Genomic DNA, 21229 nt, shown 5'->3' on the forward strand with positions numbered 1-21229 from the left:
CTGAATCGTAAAATTTTCCGATTTAATGCATTTCGCGGAGCCTTAAAGTATGCCACACTAATTAGCATATGAGTTGCGGCTGGCACGGCCACAAACTTACAGCTTATCGCAAATATTCTCAAACCCCGAACTGAAACAGAACCAGAAGCAAATGGGCACCATCCATTAGCCATTAGCCGTGGGGTCGTCGTAAACCTACGACAATATTGACGTAATCGACTTTCAGCTGCCGTCCAGCGACACAATTTAACCACAAATGAGGCTTAGCCGTGGGGCAATGTCACCGGCGCCGCTTACTTCAAAGTCGCCTTCAACTCACCCACCCACCCACACACAATAATATCAAAATTCCCATTCCTCAAGACCCCTTCCCAAGTTCCATCACACATAACAACAAGTCCACAGCCCACCTCAAACAACCACAATTCGGAGGCGGATTGCATTTGTTTTCACATTTCGGGGTGGAGAGACTGGTTTACTTAAACTGAAACAATGAGAAATGTGAATTGACCGAAATGCGGTGGGAAAACCACATTTGGTCGTTACAATCCCCATAAGGAGTCGGTTTACAAGCTAAAATTTATACTATGCTTTAAAAAGTTAATTTAGTTTTGAGAAAACAATATATTACTTACATAGAAAAACATCTACATCTAATATTATCTCCTATTTTATAAAATAATCTTTTGAAAATGTTATAAAATGTTGTTGTTATAAAAATGTTGTGAGATATGTAACTTAACTTCAAAAAAAGGATACCATACTGGTTAGATTCCAAAAACAGTGCATTCATTTCTAAGCTATTTCAAGATAAAATTTATAACGCAATACACCCCCTTATACCCCTCGTTTCCATAATAATTAAGAACCCTCGCCTTGGGGCTTTTGAAGTATTAAACATTGACGAGACCCAACGCCGTGAATTATGCCTTACCATAAACTTATGCACGATGTACAGATGCTGGACATAAAAATTGTGTAAATGAATACTGCGCCCAGTCAGCGGCAATAAAACATTGCGTCAAGTCTGGACCGGGATTAGGATATGGACCTGGATTTCATACCGTTTTAATGGGCGACGACACCCCAAGAAGGCCACCGTGAAGATCTGTGAATTTAGATAAATAAAAATATGACAGCTGACACTAAAACGGAGAGACGCACCAAGTACTCATCATAATTAAAGCCGCGGGGCTGGGTCGCAATAAAACCCTGGAAGGATTCATATGGATAATTAAGTTATGGCGGGTGCCAACAGAAGGGTTAAAGTCTCCCCGCGAATGCAAACCCAATAAAACGATCGTAAAACTTTGGCCGAGCACTCAAAATTTTTAGGAACATGTTCCTTAGGCGCATATTTTAATTTCAAGATGGATTTGTTAAGGAGTTTAGTGGGTGGAGTTGGTCATAAAACTGCGAGTGGACATTAAAAAATGTTCATCTCAATTTGTTTATCAAATGCACTGAGTTTTTGTACAGCTTTAAAAATTTTAATTTGCATAACAACTTATTGGGTTTTTGGGCATTAAATATTGTTTATAAAAAGATATCGGGTCAAAGCTGAAAACCGGTTGAACAAAAATAATGTGCTAATAATAACAGTTTATTAACCCTGTTTTTTGTGAGATGGTGGTTAACCTTACAAATGATTTCCTTTGTTAATTATTGTTATCGAACATTCAGCCAATTATTGAGCTTACAAAATATTTATAATTCATCCATCAATATTCAAAACGGACTAACAAGAGGTTAACAAACCTTAATCTATTTTTAGGTAATCAGGTATTAAATTGAATTTACATTTTGTTTCATCATTAATTGAAATTGGTTTCAAATGCTTGGAAATTGGCTTGAACCGTTTCCTTCCCCGATGTGCCAATCTACTATTAATAAAATCAACACACCCCAACATCCACCAACAATCACACTGGGTTCAACAATCTTCGAACCCCTTCTTCCAGTTCCAATTTGTAATACGAAAAGCCATATCAGTTGGCTGATAGAACAAACTTTTATGCGCTTGTTAACAAAAGCGTGAAATTCAATGCCCGGGACGAGCTGAAGAGTATAAAAAAATAAAAGAAAAATTTACGACACTGCGAATTAAACTTGATTTTTATTTAAATAAATTGCATTTTATATTCCGACCCCAAACCCGATGGCGGGCACAATAATAAGCAGGCAACGCTCATAATTTGCACCGGAATCCGATGATGATGCTGGCGGATAATGGTGATATGGGGAGTGTATGTATTTTCCCCAGGATAAGGGCAGACCGAGTGACTGACTGGCGACTGGCTGCTGGCTGCTTTATGCAGTTTTATTTATTACAGCGCCAGGAAATGTTTGTTGATTTTCCGCTGCTCGGCTGGCACAATAAAAATCAACGCCAGCCAGAAATTATTTTCTAGACGAACGCGCCCCAAATCACATAAAAATGAGCAGGCAGAAAATACTTCAAATTGTACAGAATTCGTTTTTTTATATATCATTAAAAACGGAAATGTAATGCGTCGCAAAGCAGCGCATCCGTTTTGAAAAGAACCAAGTGAAACGGATTGATAAGGTTGTGTTCAAAAGCCTTAACGGCTGAAATGGCACTTATTCAGAAAAAAGTCATTAATTTCGAATGCTTGCATTTCTCTTACAATAAATTGAAGAAATTTAGTTATAAGGAATAAATAAACATCATTGAGCTACTTTCAAAAACTAACAATTAATTATTTTCGATAATTAATCTTAAGAAATTACAAAAAAAAATGATGAGAGAAAATCATGCCGAAGTTTATAAACAAGCTAATGTCATAAACAAAATTGATTTATTAATATGTTTGTTTGGTCAAATCAATCATAGTTTTTGTTATTTCACTCCGGACACACCAGAATTTTTAGCCGGAATATTACAAAAAAAAACGACACAATGTAGTATCTAAATAATAAGCTAACTTTATTTACCAAGCTAACACACTCTTGGCTGGCCTCAATCGATTTTCTTCACTTTACAAAGGTAGGGTTCAACGGTGTGGAGGGTGATCACAAAGTTGAGCTTCATTTTCGCCTGTCGCTCGCCCAGAGGCTCAAACAGGAAGTTTCTCAGCAGGTGGGCCAGAACCACCTTGAGCATTACCATCGCATAACGCTGGCCCAAACAACTCCGTGCCCCCGCCATAAAGGGTATAAACGTGGTGGCCTCAATCTTGGGCTTCGCTCCATTCGCCCATCGATCCGGCTTGAAGACCAATGGATCCGGAAAGAAATCCTTGCAACGTCCCATGTAAATTGGCGAGATGATCACATCACTACCCTTGGGTATGAAAAAGTCATCTGGAAGCGTAAAATATTCAAGTTATAAGAAATGCAAAGGCAAATGATTAAGATCTTTAAAATGCCCAAATATTTATAAGAAAATTTTAATTTAAAATATTTTTAAATATTAAAATGTTTAAAATATTTTATTTACTTACTAATTTGACAGTTGGCAGTGGCTCTTCTGGCGGTGAGTGGACCCGAAGGATACATGCGAAGTGTCTCTTTTACACAAGCCTCGATGAACTCCAGTTGACGCACTTGCTCCATGGTGATGGGTTCGCTTTTGTCTCGGCCACATACCGACCACACCTCCTCCCGACACCGCTCCTGATGTTCCGGATGAAGCGTCATGTTGTACATGAAGAACTTGAGAGTGGTGGCCGTGAGATCAAAGCCCCCGAATATAATGGTATCCACTTCCTCACGAATATCCTTGACCGTTAAGGGTTGACCGGCAGGATCTTTTGCCAGGAGCAGGCTATTCAGAAAACAGTGTGTCGGCCTAGATCCCTTCGTTTCCGCATTCTTAGTGCTCTCCTCGTTGCGATTCTCCTCATCCTGACTGATCTCATCCATACGCTTCTGGATAATGCCCTCCGTGAAACCGTGAAGTATTTTAACCAACTCTTGTTCGCGCTTAAAATGTGACGTACGGCGGAAAATATACGAAATGCGATAGAAGAGGTTTTTTAGCCGCTTATCGATGATCACAAGAATTCTGTAAAACGGCACACAAATACAAAATCAGTGCTTGGGCACTGGGAATTTAATATCTAAAAAACCGTGTATTGTTTAGGTAAGTAGTGTTTGGGGATGTTCTGGAGTACAAGTTTGTCAGTTGAAATATACCTATGTTACTTACTCTTGAACAGCATCGAGGTAGTCCGACTTGACGTCCGTTTGAGAATCCACAGAAACCCCGAGGGCCGTTTCACAAATAGTGTCCAACGTAAAGCAACTAATCAACTTAAGGAAATCCAGCGACTCCCCGGATTCCGCAAACTTCGCAATCCTGGTCAAAAGAATCCGTGACTGCCGCTCAAAGACATTTACAAACTGCTTGACCATCGCGTAATTAAAGGCTGGCATGATGATCTTCCGGCGGTGAGACCACTTCTCGAAGCCACTCGTGAAGAGACCCTCGCAAAGCCAGTTCTCGAAGACAGAATAGTCGGAGGTCTTCTGCAAGAGCTGTTGGGCACTACAGAGTGCTTGAATATCCTTGGGATTGCAATCCAGCAAATAGAGCTTAGTGCCCATCCACAGTTTCCCGCGATGATCCTTCAGGTGGGTGGTGACCATTTCGGTGGCGCGACGAAGCGGATGTGGTCCCACCAACTTGGCCAGGATGTGGAGATGACCAATGATCGGCAGAGCCGGTGGACCCGGCCAATTGTGGGTGAGCCGGTCGATCCTGCTCTGGTGCTCGAAGACATACACCAGGTATATGGTAAGTGCGATCAGCAGGAGACCGAAACCGAGCCAGAACATCGCGACGAGGGTTCTAGATTCTAACTGCCTCGCAACGTTGTCGCATCGAACGTTTTAAGCGGTACACAGACGTAGAGTTCAGACCGTTTCTGTGGGGTCACCGGACCCAAGGGCCATAAAAGTTGTCTGTAAATCGGAGTTACACTCGGAACAAATCTTATAGTCGAACCACAATTTAAAATTCTCAAAAGCTCAGTTAAGACATGTTTTTCACTTTCTCTCAAAAACTTATCTAAAAAGTAGTTAAAGTGTTTGAAGATTATTTTCTAAGCAGTAATCACTTATTAACATTTTATGATTTGTTGACAGCTGTCTCTGGCCAAAATTATAATGCACTCAATCATAAGCAAAATAAAGTAAAAAATAGTAAATTACCTATTAACTATAATCTATAAGTTACTTTTTTAAGTTTTTTGGTAACAACTATTTTCACTGACAATTTGCATTTTAACTGATAAATTCCCAGATCACGCATAGATCTTTTAACTATAATAAAAACAAAGCAATCAGTATCACCTTAATTTTAATTGTATTAACAAATATGAAATCTGATTTCACAGTAGTCTTTGTTATTGGCAATTTAAGATCACAATTAAAAAGTTTTTTTTCTTTTTTTAAGTCACAACCATTTTGGAATTTAAAATCACAATTTTAAAGATTTGTTTTTCTTGCGAGTGCAAGAACTTAAGGTTTTGCCCTTAGTTTTGTATTGTGCAATGCATCGATTAAGAGCAACTGCCGGGTCGACAGCGGTAATAACACTGCGCATATTTATTTATACGAAATTCGTACACCCCAATATGTATATTATAAACGTATTCAAATCGATGCGACTGCGAAATTGAAGTGACTCTTTTTTGCTGGCCCCAGTCGTTTAACTACTTAACATCAGCCATCGTAGATGTAAACAAAACATTATAAATCAGAATCGGGGATTTCTAAGTCGTATTCGGAATGCTCTAGGACGGGAATAATTTCTAATAGTGGTTACTTCTATTAATTTTTTTACAGAACATGCTGCCTAAACCTATACTTTAAGTGTACTCAGAGAACAATTTTGAAATAAAAAAAATTTGTTATCGATTTTATTATCCAACTTTCGCTATTGCTAGCAAATGGATCTCACTTAAATATAAACCCCTAACCAGTTAATTTTATTTTTAAATTTTGAAAGAATTAATTTTTAAAATAAACATACTAAAATTTCAAATTAATTAGTATACCCCTTAGGTAAGTAAGTATTCTATCCCATCATAGCGTTTTACCTGATACGTTTCATCTTTCAATTCGAGATTCGTCAGGCCAAAAATTCATAAACAAAGCCACTTCAATTTCGTCGTTGCTTTAAGCTTCCCAATTAATTTTTTGTTTTATTTGTTGAATTATAATTTAGATTGTATTTCTGTCGATTGCATACAAATTTGATAAAGCTCATAAAACTTGACTGGTGGTTGGGATGAGGCCACCCCAGTTGTGGATATACGTGGAGAGAAATTGTGATTTCAATTAGCTAAGATTGTGTTCCCTTGTGAAAAATGTTAAATGACATATATGGTTTACAAAAAACTTATTCCTACATTTTAAAACACTTTAATAGTAAAAAAGGTATATATATTAATACCCATAAAACGCAAAACCAGTAAATATACAATTATCTGAGTCATCAGTTGAAAACAAACAAAACTATACAAATATACTTAGCTTCCCACGTTAATGATTAAACAGTGTGTCATATTTGTCAATTATATAATTTCTGCTTTATTTTCATTTATTACGCATAGAACAAACATTCGTTTAAATTGGCACTCCAGCTATAGGAACTCTATTATGATTGTCATTTAATACTCTCTTCAGGAGTTTGTGTTGTTGGTTTTCCTCTCGACCAACTGTCATTCAATTCATTTTTATCATTTTTTTAATAGTGACAAGCGCAACAAGCAAGGTATTTCCCCTACCCAATGTTTACACTAATTAACACGAAAAGTTATTCGCCGACAAAAAAATACAATAAGAGAGCAAAAATAATTGTAATTAAACCGGATGGGACTGGGTTGAAATTAATATTTGCTGGTCAACAATTCATATAAAAATAATTAATCCTTTACTCTTATACTCGTTCATCTCTCTTCCGTCATTGCAGAAATGTATATTAAAATGTCAGTACAAATGAGTGGCATAAGAGTGAGCTTAATTAAAAGTATTTTAGTCAGTTCAGCTTTCAGATGTGCGGACATAAAAACCAAACTGTTTATAATGAATTGGTCAAATTGCAAAATATTTATAATGGCTTATTTGAATTTGCTAATTATCCAATTACATTTCATTTTAAAGTTATTTAACTTTTCATTGCCTTTTAGATTTTTTAGCTTTATTTGTTTTGTTATATAATTGAATTGTTTTGTCTTAACAAAAGTGAACAAAACTGTTCTAATATTTATTTGTAGATATATATGACCTTAGCTATTATATTAAAGAATATATTTTTGCTTGTATTTAATTACTGGAAGCTAAGCAAAAAGGATAAGAACTCTAAATTCTAAATTATGAACACATGCTGAAACACCATAATAATTACAAAAATTTCATTTAATATGCTGATAATCTAGATTTAAAAGATATTTATATTCGCCAATGCAACAATGCATCTATTCAAATCAAATTCAATGCCTCGCGAACGGTATTCAATGCAACTAATCAAAACTAACTGGACAAAGCACGACAATAACCCTTTGAAGTTGAAGCGAAGCCAAACAATTGCTTTCGCGTAAATTCCCCTATCTAATGGATGCCAATAAACAGCGATCAGGACTCGAACACACGAACATCCTGAGCGGTATATAAGGATACAATACAGCAATGCACCTGACAGGACCAAGAACATTGTCTCAGATGGAAAATTAAAAGTGATGCGTGGCTGGGCAAGGAGGTGGGGGGCTTTTAAAGGGATGTTGTAGAGAAAGGCTTCAATCGGGTTGATTTGGCCCGGGTGGAAGTGGGGATAAGGCAGTTCAAACTAATTTGAATTTATGCAGCAAAATGTTGACCGTTCCACAGAGTACACTTTACCTTACTTTGGGGATAGATGGTTTTGATTAAAGATTTTAATGGTCAAAATTGAAATTTTAAAATTTTGTATAGTTGATAACTAGGATTGCTTATTTTTTCAGCTGGTTTGAATAAATGCGAATAAATTGTTTTGGTAGCATAATTTAACAAAGTGTTGTAAAATAAATATTTTGTTTTTGAGAACTTAAAAATAATCGAAGTACATACCATATCATATCGGAAAATTACATAATCAATTCCCTAAATCGGGTTTCGTAAGCTTGTTTAACATTAGCCAAAGTCGGTCGCCAGAAAGTATGCAATGTTTTTTATGAATATTAAGTAAACGGATTACATAAAATAAGAAATTAAAATAATTAAGATATTATTAAAATATGGTTTCTACATAATCTAAAAGAAATAAAAACAATCTTATGAATAAGTTATTTTTTTCACCGAATCCTGAGTAGCCCGAATAATTTTAAAGAAATAAAAATATTTTTAAATTAAATAAGTTTTTTTTAGAGTATTTATTCACCGAATCCGGAGAAACCCAATCGTCCCCTCATTATTGTTGTTAGTGGGCTTTGGTGTTCTGTAATTAAACTGCATATTATCGGCCACGACACACACACATGCATGAGCACTCAACCACTCAACTGAGGCGGCACCACCCACCCACCACATGTACCACATAATTATGCAGAAATATCCAAGTCGTGGACGAGGTGATTGGATGGGTCAAGGGGCCGTGGAAAGGTCCGCCCAGCTGTCACTTTGTGTTCTGCTTTTGTGTAAAATTTAATTTGGCTACATTTAATTATTGTTTATGTAAGGCTTGTCCGTGTCGCTGTCGCTGCCATCGAATATTGTCATATTATAAACAATGATAATTTGCCAAATGCGAGGCGATTGGCTAATAGATATCTGCTAGTATCTCCATCTCTTAGCCAAAGCAAACCGAGCAAAGCCCAAAGGGCAAACCGCAAGTGGACAAAGGCTTACACACTAAAAAAAAGCAAATAATTTATTCAATATTTATAAAGTTTTCGGTAATGTTTTATAACAATCTTCTTGTGCTGTTTGTTTCACAAAATTATAGTTTACATTTTCAATAACAATATTTCAATTTATTTTTAGGAAATTAAACGATTTAAACTCAGATTAACTACAATGTACGTTACCATATAAAAGTATTTGATTTATTTACTTTATTTAATAAAATATTTTCAGATCGTTCTATACAATTTCAAAATTGATACATTTTCCAAATTAGTAATATTGATTGCTTTTTGGTATAGATTTAATTATATTATTTTTGGCAGTGCAAAACTCGTGCACTAATCGCATGTTGTGTCAACATTAATCGCATCAAATTTAATTTTACAATTAAATGCAAAGACGCGACGCGTTTAGCATAAATTAAGCAGGCTGTAAATGGAAGCCGCGGGCGGTGTCTTTCACTTCTGCTCCTGCTCCTGCGGTCTGGTCTTATTTTCCTGAGGTGTTGGAGGTGGTCGGCCAGACCACCGCCCTTCCTAAGGAGGTAAAAAATTCAAACACCACTAAAGACTCGGCTGCTGCTTCCGTTTCCGTTTTTCTGACAGGGTGTGAGCTGAATCGGTTGGCGAAAAGCGTGTATTTATTGCTTCAACTTAATTTAATTGACAACCCAATCTAAGGTTTCATTAAGCTTGAGGAATTAAATGCCTTTAATTAGCGAATGTTTATTCAATTAGTTCGATTCTGCCTCTTAAAACTCATTATAATAATCATGGTTTTAGGCATGGTAGGTAACAAACGTTTTAAATTTGTATTAGACTTTTAATATTTGCTGTATTCACATACTTTTTACTTTAATGGGCTTAGCATTAGAACAAGTACAGCATCAAAGAGAACAGAATACAAAAGATAAAATCTCCAAAATATATATAATTTTTTTTGCAGTATCATTACTCTGCTGAAATCAATAAATTCTCATTTTAAGCAATTGATAAGTGCTAACAAAAAGAATTTAATGTGACCGAAAATAATTTGTTACTCTTTTCCCAAGATTACAATTTGCCAACTCATTTTGCCTTTGTATGTACTTCTAGATATAAATAAATATCAAATTTAAGGTCCAATTCTATTCTATTCTATTGGCTTTCATAAAAAGTTTTTGTCATGTCTTTGTATTGAGCAAAAGTAATGAACCAGTTTAGTTGACCCACTAATTGAGTTAAAAACTTTTCCAATTAATAAAGCTTCGTTGAGTTCAAATCCATGTGAATTATCTATCTATCTTAAGACTAAAATACAGAGAATTTCATTAGCTTAGAATATATTTAGATTAACTTTAGAAAAATAGCAAAGATATTTTAGGTTGCACAATTGGCAATGCACATGTTATTTTTATAAAATCTCAATACAGTAAAGGGACAAAATGTAAACTAAAACCCAGTTTAGCAAGAATAATATAAACAGTCTTTGCTCTCCTTTCAGCTTGAATTTTCTCTCCCTATTAAAATGTCTAAGTATTCAATCGTGACTTTTATCCCGATCAAAATGATGTGCCAACATTTTAGAGAAACCTTAAACTTAATCAACACCATCTAGCCCAAAGGTTTTAAGCGGCATTATAAAAAATAAAAATAATAATTTTAAATTACTTTTTTTTAAGCCTCATGCTTGGTTGCCCCGACAGTAATGAAGTCTTTTTTTTCTCTTTTTCAACATCGCGCTTTTGTTGGGGTTTCGCTGCTTAACCTTCGGGGCGCAAAATGTTTTGTATACGCGGGCACTTATGTATTTCTTTTCACATACTGTTCTTGATATTGAAGTTAAGTAATTTTGCGACAATGTTTAATGTTAAAAATAAAGCAACTATTTATTTAAAAAAAAATTTAATTGTGTATACAAAGTATGTTCTATTATAAATACCCACACAGTGGAAATATATACTTGTTAAAAAGGTTCTTAGTTATTTATATTAAAATCCAATCATGTATACATCATGTATCATGTATTCTTCTACATTTTTTAAATTGAAGTTCCAAAAGTTAAGTATTTTTTAGGGTATTACAAATTCGACGTCTATTTATTATTAAATGGTGTTGTTTTTTGGACAGGGCGTTGTTGCAACTGAAGGACAGCGGCAACTGCAATTTGAAGGCAAGCAAAACAAATGAATTCTGGGAGACGAAGTCAAAGCGGATTGAGCACTTTTTGCAGCTGTTCTGAGCGAAGTTTCCAGTGGCACAGACAACTCTCAATTACCCCTTACTTATAACCTCAACTTGTTGGCTCCACTTCTTGGCGCTGCACTTGAAATAAAAAGTGATCAGAAAATATGAAAGGAGTCCGGGATAACCTAACTGAAAACTTATTTTATCAAAATATTCATTTTAAATTGCAAATCAAATAAATTCAGCAAAATCTTTAAAACGTTTGAAAATCGACAACTCGTTTGTTGAAATATCTTGTTAATTATAATGCACTCAAATTGTTAATAAAGAAAAAAGGAAGACAGAAGAGGTTATTTCGACAATATTTGAATGCTATTAATGGCTACAACTTTTAAATTGATTTTTTTAATCAAAGTTTTTTTAAGTGCGGTTACAAAAACACATTTTGTTTTACGATATAAGCTGATGAGGCTGTTGGTACATTTTGTTTAATACTTTAGTTAATTTATTTAATTATTTATATAACTTAATTATTTTCGAAATATTAAAAAGTTGTTAGACTCGATATTTCTGGTTTTTGGCCAGTGCTTACCAGTGCTTCTTTTTCTCTATTGGCCGTTAGTATTGGCTCGCTGGTCAACCTCAAGATTGCAGTTAGCAGTGGCAATTGCCTCGACTTCTCGACGGTTGCAGTTGCACTTCGCTTGACTGCAATTTGGCCAAGTTAAGCACGGTAAAAAGTTGTCTCTGTTCTTGTTGTTACCTTTAATTTGAGTACGTTTCGGTGTTGTTTTTTATCGTGTTTTTTTGGGTGATTGTTGGCCACGGCTAAGTCACGTTCCGATTGCGCATTTATCGCACTCAACTTGCCGTCCGGTTGGTTAAGTTTCTTGGCCAAAAAGTCTCCATCCATTCGCTGGCTCCTTTTTTTGGGCATTGCAATATTAAGCTGCAGTTGGCAGGGTCAGGCGGGCTTTTATTTTTATTTTGTAACTGGGTTGCACAGTGGGCCTCCTCGGAATCATAAATCTGTCAGTGGCCACCGCTGACCTTTCTACCTGCTCGATAACCGCTCAATTGCAGCTGTCATGGGGATCGTAAAAAAATAAAAATTAAGGAAGTCGCTTAAATATTTACTATGCCACAGAGTGGACTACGTGACGGGCACGCGACTGAATTTTTGAAACATTAGTACAGAATTTTGCTGCTGGTTTGGGTAATTCTTTTACCATGAAAGTCAGGATGAACAAATAGCAAATCATCTTACTTGAATAAAAGTATTAGTTTTGAATGCAGAAAGACCTCTGTATAAATTTTAAAAACTATATAAGTACCTACATAATTGTTTCCAAGAAAAGAGAAACCTTTAACTTATACAATCGAATGATGGTGTCCTTTTTTACACATATGTTGTACATCCTTTTCTGGGGAAAAATGAGAAGTGTCAGCACATGTTTGTTGCAGAAAAGGTTTTTTAAGGAATATGTATATTTCTATGTGTATATTTCTTGAGATTTGTAATATATAATTTAAAAGAAATATTTACCACCACGAAATTCTAAATAAAAAGTACACGTCACACAGAGACAAATATTAAAAATAAACTAATATTTTTGTATATATAAATACATATGTATATATCATTTTATTTAATGCAAATTGTTTTAGCTTATACATTTTTACCCCTTTGCGAATTAAATTACTTAATTCTAATTTCGGGGTACGACAGAATTTTGTATAACCCATTTAAGGTGTGATATTCCTCAGTTCCCAAAACTAATTTAGCCAACAGTCCCTAACTCAGGTCATTAGCCCGTGCGGGTAATCGAACCTGTAAGTCGTTCAGTTTAACTCCGTATACATAACTGCAATCGCTCGTGTGTAAGTAAGTGACTTGTGGTCTGGGTTCGCTTAAATCAAACCTTTTTTAAGGCGAATGATGGACAGTTGCGGTTGCGACTGGCAGCAGACAATTAGCACCAGAAAATACAGTACAGTGGGTGCTAAAAGGCAACAAACAGGTACTTGCGTACCACTCTCTAATAAACCCAGATCTCTCGGGTTTTTTTTTTGGAGAGCCGCTCCGAAACAGCTGTACCTGGGTTATATTACTTATAAACCTCTCTCTGAAAACCTCTCTCTGTCTTACCTCTCCCAACAGCTGATCGTGTGGGAATAGCTTTAATGTTATATCTTTTGGTACCGCTTCAATTCACTGGCACAGTGGCACTGCAACTTTTGGTCGATTCGGACGTATGCGCTGCTCTTCTCCTCCGAGACTCATTACCTGTCGCTATCGCGTGTGTTACCTGTGCCTGTATTTCGGATTTACAGTTACCAGCAAGTTATGTGCGCTTGAATGCCAAATTTAATTGCCGCTCTTTGCATGTTTGCCAGCAGTAATTTGAAAACGTTTTCGAAAAGCGAGTAAAGATAAAAAACGACTTTCGTTTTTCCCAACCCCCCGAACTTTCATTTTTCTTGCTCGTCCGTCGGCTTGCCATTGAAAAAAGTGTCAAAACTCAGGTGCTAACCAACCGAAATATCCATAAAAATTAAATTAAGTTGTGAAACGCGTGTGTGACTTGGTCAGTTTTTGGATTATGGCTCTCATGGACACCGCCTGGCGTTGTCGCCTCATGATCTTTGGCATCGTCTCCCTGCTGCTGGTGGGCGATCTCTTTGGATATGGCGGCGGCATGAAGTCCAACCACCCCGATCCGCACTCGGTGAGATCGGGGGGCGGCGCGGGGGCGGGTGGTGCCCCAACGGGTCCGGCGGCTGCAGCGGCCAGCAAGTTCCAGCCGAAGAATGCCGAAATCGATATAGCTGAAGGTTAGTTTTGCCATCCCATATTGGATTTTATTTTTTATTTATTTTCTGACGATTTTGCGTTGCCAAATTTTTGGGAATTTTTTTTTCGGATTTCGGACGTACAGTAGACTATCATAATAAAATACTTTAATATTTTAAATGAAATATAGTGAAATATTGAAGAACTAGCTAACTAACTAGCTAATTATATAATCGGAATTTTTGTTGAAGTTTTTTGTTATATCATACTGCTTGAGTTTATATTTGGACTTATCAAGGTTAATTTCGTTTTATAAATGGAGGTTTACGTATAAAGAGCTGGAGGCACGTGTAAGCTTCAATTCGGTTATAAATGTTAATTACAGTTTTTGTTGGCGGATTCGTAGGTGAACGCCGGAACTGAGCCCTGGGAGACTAATGTACGATTGTTTATTACGCACGTGTAGCTCAGCTTAAATAGTTAATGTTGTCGATTTGGCAAGTACATTAGCGGTACGAGAGGCTACAATTTGTAAAAAGAATTTGTACTTGGTTAAGGTACCTTCATTTTTTAATGCAAAATATAAGTACCTTGATTTTATAGTAAACATTCAAGTGCTTTTGACCTAATGGGTGGGTATTACTATTTTCGAGGAATTATTTAGGACGTACGTAAAAACTTCTAAAACTTTTCCCAAAGCTAAGTCCGTATGTCTAGGAAATGTTTTGGCAATTTAAGTATCCCAAACTTAACGTTGTCTGGCATGTTAAACAGATACTTAGGTCGGCAAAAGTTTCCATTAACAACAAAGTCATTAATTTTTTTTATGGTCTAGCTTTTGAGGAAAGTGACTTCATTACTTGAGTACTTTTTTTGAGTTGTTAGACTCATGAAAAGTATTTATTATTTTAAAAAAAATGACAAAGCTAAGTTTTAAAGATTATACTGACAAATAAGAAACCAAATTGGAACAGGAGCATTTCTAAACACCTGCTTCTTTTCTAAGTTTAATTTCCTGTGCGAATTTCAATTATCACACAACAGTTGGTAATTTATTCAAATGATTATTCAACAAAATCGAAGTTCATGTCCAAAACGATCGTTCAAGAGCTTTCAAAGGCAATTCGAATACACTTCTTCGTCGCCACTTTCTCGTTGATTTGCATACACAATATCGAACCCTATTGTATGACATAACATTTCGGTATTGCACAACAAATGTCGTGGGTATGGGCCAAACCGGAAAAGATACTCGAACGACTGTGTGTAGAGACAATAAAACTTTAATGAAATCAAAGGAAAGTCAAGGGCTCACCGGATAGGAGCTTGCTTTTGTTCAATGGAAGCCATAAAAATACATCAGTCCGAGGAAATTGTGTGTTCTTTTTTGCCCAAAGATATGGCTTACAATCGGTTTTACTTAAATGCTTTTTTAATAATAATTTAGTATGTTAAACACATTTCTTAAAATTTTTATTAATCAGTAATAAATTATTATTTAAATAACACCTGAGAACAAATTATTATTTTGAAGATTTTAGCTATATTTTATAAGGTTTCTAAAGTTTTGTTATTGTTTAAGTTTAGTTTCTTCGATTGATAGTTCTGACATAATATTTTCGAAACATGAAACATCAAAAAGGTAAATAATAATAGTATTCACACTGTAAACCCAATTATATTTTTGTCGTATTTTAAAATCCAAGTTTCTTGAATGAAAGCAATATTCCGCAGACCATTTTACAGTTCATTAAGATGGCTGAAACCATCTCCAAGCCATTGGAAGTTGGTATTTCTTTTGTGTTCCGAGGTGAAAGTGGAAAAATGCCAAGTAAATAAACTTGATGTAATAAAACTCCAAGCGAACAACAAGTTTTCGCTTTGCATGTTGAGAGGGTGTCTTAAATTGCATCCCAACTTTCCCAGAGAGTAGCAGTTCATTAGCGTGGGCCAAGTTAAGAAAAAACAGGGTTTTTCTCTCAATATTCCAGTTTCGTATGCGACATCCATATCACTATTTATTTAAACTCAAAGTTCATTATTCTAGCTCGATTACTCAAAACAGGAAGTGATGAAAACTTGACTTGATTTGTGACATTTAATTTTTCGAACTAAGCCAAGACACCGGCTTGGGTTTTTGGGAAATATTCAGCCATATGTTCGACTGTAACCGGTTCAGCTTCCCGACGTAATCCGTTTCAACTGAAGAAGTTGTCTGGGCTAGAAACGAGTTCAACGGAAATCGAGAGTGAAGTTGGTTGACAAACGTTGTCAGTCTTGGATATAAATCTTCACTTTAATCACTTGTAAATGCCACTAACTTCCATAGAGAAGAAGCACGTGCCCTTCCCAAAGCCGCTGGAAATCATCTGAATTAACAACTTCGGTTTCTTTCCACGTTTTTTCTCTCTTGGCCAAAAAAGAAACAAAAACAAAGAAACACTTTGCCACAACCTTTAGCTGATAAATGCAGTGCGTGATAAACATGCCGAGCTTGCACTTTAATTTGTATTTATTTCCATTGAATTACGTGCACTTGGAAAGCAAATTGATTCCAGTTACGGAGTCAACTTAGTTGACTTGTAATCTGTTGTATCGCTCAAAGAAGTGAATTTTCAGCAGTTTGAAAGCGTCAAGTTCAATGTATTAAGCCATTTACAAGAATTTGAAAATGATTGTCACTGATTACACGGTTTATTGCCGATATCCATTGCCGAACAAATCGAATACTAATTTAATGATTTTTAATAATGATATTTCTATATATTAAATTAAAAATGCGTACAATTAAGTAACTATATCCAAACAACTGATAAAAAAAAACCTGAATGAGGAGAAATATTTATTTTAAACCAACTGATGTGTTTTTCTTCCAAAATATATAAATATATTATTTTGAATATATTATTAACAAAAAACCTTTCAAAACAAAAAGTAACCTAAAACCTGAATAGAATAATCAACTAATTAACTGTGTTTTTCTTCAAAAAATGTATAATAATCGCTAGCTCATTCTATATTGTTTTGAAGAATAACAAGTTAACAAAAATTAAAATAAACAAAAAAAGTGATCAATATTTATATTTTATTTTTAGAAATCTAGCAATTAATCTAGATGAGTCATGTCATTCTTATTAGGTAAAAAGGTGAAAAAAAGGATCATATTGTCAGTAATGAATATAACTAAGCTTGAACTTTCACACCGCGTTAGGGTTTTGCATTCAAATTTCCGCATTCAAAGATAAAAAAAAAGATAAAACCAGCTGCCTTAGTTGGCGGTAGCATAATGAATATTTGACTGGAGACTATAATTAATAAAACTAAGCGTTGAATGACTGAACAAATATTCAAAGTAAAGTTCAACGCATTGACTTGGCCTTGTTCGGGGCATGGCAGTCGATTAATGAGTGTTGGAAACATTCGCAACAGCTGATCGACTGAATATAGCCAGCCAAATATTTGGCTTACTCACCGCAAATATGCACTCAAAAAAATAAACAGAAATTTGTTTTGTTTTTTACGCTTTCCACACTCTCAATTTCTACATATATTTGCATATTTGCTCAATTGTTTACAATTTGTTGCCTTTTTGTTGACACTTTGTTCTAAGCATCTATTAGTCACTGTTTTGTTTAAATTTAGCTTAAGATTTGGCAACCTTGAGCTTGGGATCGCCCATCTCGCTTCTTCCCAAATATATTTTAACGATTTGCGCAGTTCCCAAAGTCCCAATTCGAAAGCAGTTAGTTATGCAAATGAGCCAGCGAGTGAAAAAAAAAACTTAAATGCCAAAATCTAATGGTTCCAGCCCCCTAATTAATGCCCGCATACCTGACTTAATTGTATTTTTGTTTCAGAGCACGATTTCAATGAGCTCTCGGCAGCGGCTCAATCCCTGAAGCCGGGAATGGCAGTCGTCACGGGGGCGAGTCTGAAGACCAAGTCCCAGCTCACGGACACCATCAAGGAGTCGTGTCTTCCGAAGATGCTCTGCGAACTGGCCTCCAAGCCGGAATACCAACTCAGCGAAAAGGAGCGGGAATTGCTGAGACTGATCAGGTACGTTTCAAGTGCACTGAACGCGAAAGAAAAACTATATAAGTTCATAAATTTTGTTTGAGAAATTTACAAAAAACAATTGAACAATTGTTCAAATATTCTAAGCATTCTACTGATTTATAATAATTTAATAGTTACATAAGAAACCGTAGTAAATTAATTTCAAGTAAATAAACTTTTATTCGAATATCCAAATTAATAAGTAAACTTAACAAATTGTATATAAATGTCAGCGATAACTGCAAATATAAGAATTTATGGATGCTTTATATTCATGAAACCGGTCGGCAATTACTTGCATCAACAATCGTATAACATCAGCACTAACTATGTAATATTATTTTTCGATAAGAACGACAATCAATTTATAATGCATCTGACATAAAACAAAGCTTGTTAGAAATACCTTAAAAATTTCAGGTTTAACATGAATTGAACATTTTTTTTTGAGATTTTAATTAGTTTGAACTAAATGGCAAGGCGTAATTTCTTTTCGACAAATAATTTTAGTTTTTAAATATTTAAATAAATAAATTGCCATTAGAGAATTTGTAAGTGCATCGATTACAAAATTTCTTGACGTAGTTAGGGAACGTTTTGTTTATTTATTTATTTAGTTCTCATTTGGTAGAGATATATTTGCTCGTAAAGTGCAACAAGTAGAACCAGTTCTGAACTGATCTACCAAACATTTGCATATTCAGCAGTTAGGAAAGTTAAGAAACAGGTTTCATAGGGTTCGAGTGCAGTTTTTCTTCAATTGGTCTCCATTAGATTTCAAATAATGTTATTACTCACCAGATTTAATTGTAGGTGACTCACAAGGGGTTGAACAAGCCACAGACAAAGTGCTGTCACTTAGGGAAACTAAAACCACTATTTAGGCTAGCTAAATGCGACAAATATTTGAGCCGCAGCTTAACCCATGGATCAGCAGTCGTAACCTACCTCAACTTCAGCTGTAACCTCGCACTTGAGGCGAAGGTGAGCCGAAGCAAATGTAAAAGCTTGGCCACTATATATAGTTGAGTTGGGCAAACCGCAAGGTGAATGGCTCTGGCATTCTAGAATCCAGATATAGACGAACAAAACTACTGAAAGCGAAACTTGAACAAACTCCGGCGAAATAGCAGACGAAGCGTGAAATGATAATGGCTTATTATAATATTTAACATTTGTTCAGTTGTTCGGCTGTGGAGAAACTTCCGTCTAATGTGCCCATTATTTGCCTTTGCAGATCTCCAACAATGCCCTGGATGATGAACATGCCGCCGAGCAAATGGTATTTCGCTGCCCACATGGGCGAACTAATGCGCCACACGGGCGATAATCTCAGTGGACCGATGGGATGCGCCAACCTCTGGCCGAACTGCCCGATCAGTTCCAAGAAGCTAATGAAACTCAGCTACAAAGTGAGGGTCTAAGGCTGCTCGGCTGCCAGACTCCCGAAATCTGTATCTTAAGTATTAGGTATAGCCACCTCAACTTTTGTACCATATGTCTTCACCATTGGATTACCTTACCATGTAAACTATCTTATATTTAGATTAGACCTTAGTCCCGACTTGACTGAAGTGACTGTAGAACTGTATCGGCTTGTATCCACCTCTGGCTACGAGTCCTAGGTAGTTTGTAATTAATAAGTGTGACTAGTCACGACCCGATCTAGCATTACGTCTAGCCTAAGTACGATGCTCCTGAAGTTGTTAATAAATTACGCTCTTTTGTGCATACTCCCTAATGATCTTGCCTCAATCCATCTTATTTTTTGCCTTGTCACCTTCGACCGATTTGTGAAATGGCTTTGACAAAAAAACACACTTTTTAAACAGGCGGACAAGTTCATTAATGTACGGGTATGTAATTGCTAGGAAGCGTTCGACCTGCTGGCAATGAAATCGTATTTTTAGAAATTGTTATGCAATGGAAGGTTGCCTCCGCTATCAAATGCGGCAATCTATTAAACTAATTTGTTCATGAATCATTGAACATTTTCTCGTTTGACTGGGTGAAGTTTAATTGGTTTAGTATAATGGGGTTTAAAGTGGTGTATCGCATGCTATGTTTGATAGGAAATTGGTTGAGCCGATTAGGCGACTAAAATTTGGCTGTCGTGTACATTTTCATTAAGGTCAGATAATATTTTCTATAGTCAAGCAAAGCATAATATGACTAGAAGAGTTAGCCGCTCTCTGCAAGTTATACCCAATCTTTAAGTAATATTGCTCGAAATTTGTTTGAATTTGTTTATGTCATGTTTTGCTTGGCATTCATGCACAAGATTTTGTTTCAAAATTATTTCTTTATTACTGCCCAAATACAATTACCTCACACATTTTTAGCGCATACTTTCAGGCGCGCCTTGAAAACTGTACCACCCACCTTGAACGAAGAATAAAGAAAAAACAAGCCACAAATTTTAGTGCACACTTTATATGCAGATTCGATTGCCTCAATGACATTGCGCAAAAAATTTAGAATATGTTTCGCTTTGTTTACAATTGTTTTTCTGATCGATCAAGTATTCCGAACACAACAGCCAGAAAAAAAACGAATGGACAAGCGGGTGAAATTGTCGGATTATGACAAACATATTGATGGCTGAATTAAAAAAACTCTAGAAAGTAAACAAAAACAAGAAATTATTTTTAGATTTTTCAATAATGCATAAATCAGTCAGTGACACGAGGCAATAAATGAAATAAATCACCGATGCCAGTGAAAATGTGTTTCGAAAATCGAATCCTAATTGAAATTCCAATTACACACTCGCTCAATTTGGCAACAAGTTTAGCCTGGAATTGCACAAAGCGTACAAAACAAAAAAAAAGTCAACAAATTCGTAATAATCAACAGAAATTGGGTCAGATTTGTTTTACTGCTTCAGCATTTTTGTTGTTGTAACGCTAGTTGCGTGTTTCAGTGCGCAACTTTCATTGTTTGGTATAGCTTTTGGCCCAATTTTCATGTTTGGCTTGGACCCGGCTCAATTTCTGCTTTTGGCCCGACGTTTGACAAGTTGTTTGGCTTATGCAATTTTGGGGGGCGGAGTGGGAGGTGAACAGGTGCAGCAGGTGCAATTGCATTGTCTCAGACTTCTGTCAGCAGCTCGTTTCTTTCTTTTAATAATTTCCGCATTTTTGGGCACGTCAAAAATGAAAGCGAAATTTTGGCCACAGTTTTGAGAAAACGAATCCTCAATACTCTTTAAACAAAAAACATACAACAAATAAAAAAATTTTAACGTTAATAAATTAAATACTACTTAAATAACTAATCGTAATCTAAATCAGGAAACAGGTTTCATATCGTATTTTAAAAACAATTTTTAAACCAATTTATGTCCATTTTTTTCAGCAAAAAT

At 35.7% G+C, this 21229-nt stretch overlaps 2 protein-coding genes across 2 annotated transcripts; one reads left to right on the forward strand and one right to left on the reverse strand.

The window, feature by feature from the left end:
- Positions 1–2923: 2923 nt before the first annotated feature.
- On the reverse strand, positions 2924–5011 carry LOC108135699 (probable cytochrome P450 312a1). Its single transcript, XM_017256540.2, has 3 exons — positions 4172–5011; positions 3465–4027; positions 2924–3324 (listed from the first exon to the last, which is right to left on the reverse strand). The coding sequence occupies exons 1-3, from the start codon at positions 4798–4800 to the stop codon at positions 2981–2983; spliced, it is 1536 nt and encodes a 511-aa protein (XP_017112029.1). The 5' UTR covers positions 4801–5011; the 3' UTR covers positions 2924–2980.
- Positions 5012–13221: 8210 nt separating this feature from the next.
- LOC108135680 lies at positions 13222–19606 on the forward strand. Its single transcript, XM_017256519.2, has 3 exons — positions 13222–13847; positions 17664–17865; positions 19103–19606. The coding sequence occupies exons 1-3, from the start codon at positions 13616–13618 to the stop codon at positions 19287–19289; spliced, it is 621 nt and encodes a 206-aa protein (XP_017112008.1). The 5' UTR covers positions 13222–13615; the 3' UTR covers positions 19290–19606.
- Positions 19607–21229: the final 1623 nt, after the last annotated feature.

The sequence above is a fragment of the Drosophila elegans genome, unplaced genomic scaffold, assembly GCF_018152505.1.
Source record: "Drosophila elegans isolate 14027-0461.03 unplaced genomic scaffold, ASM1815250v1 contig_208, whole genome shotgun sequence".
Lineage (NCBI taxonomy): Eukaryota > Metazoa > Arthropoda > Insecta > Diptera > Drosophilidae > Drosophila > Drosophila elegans.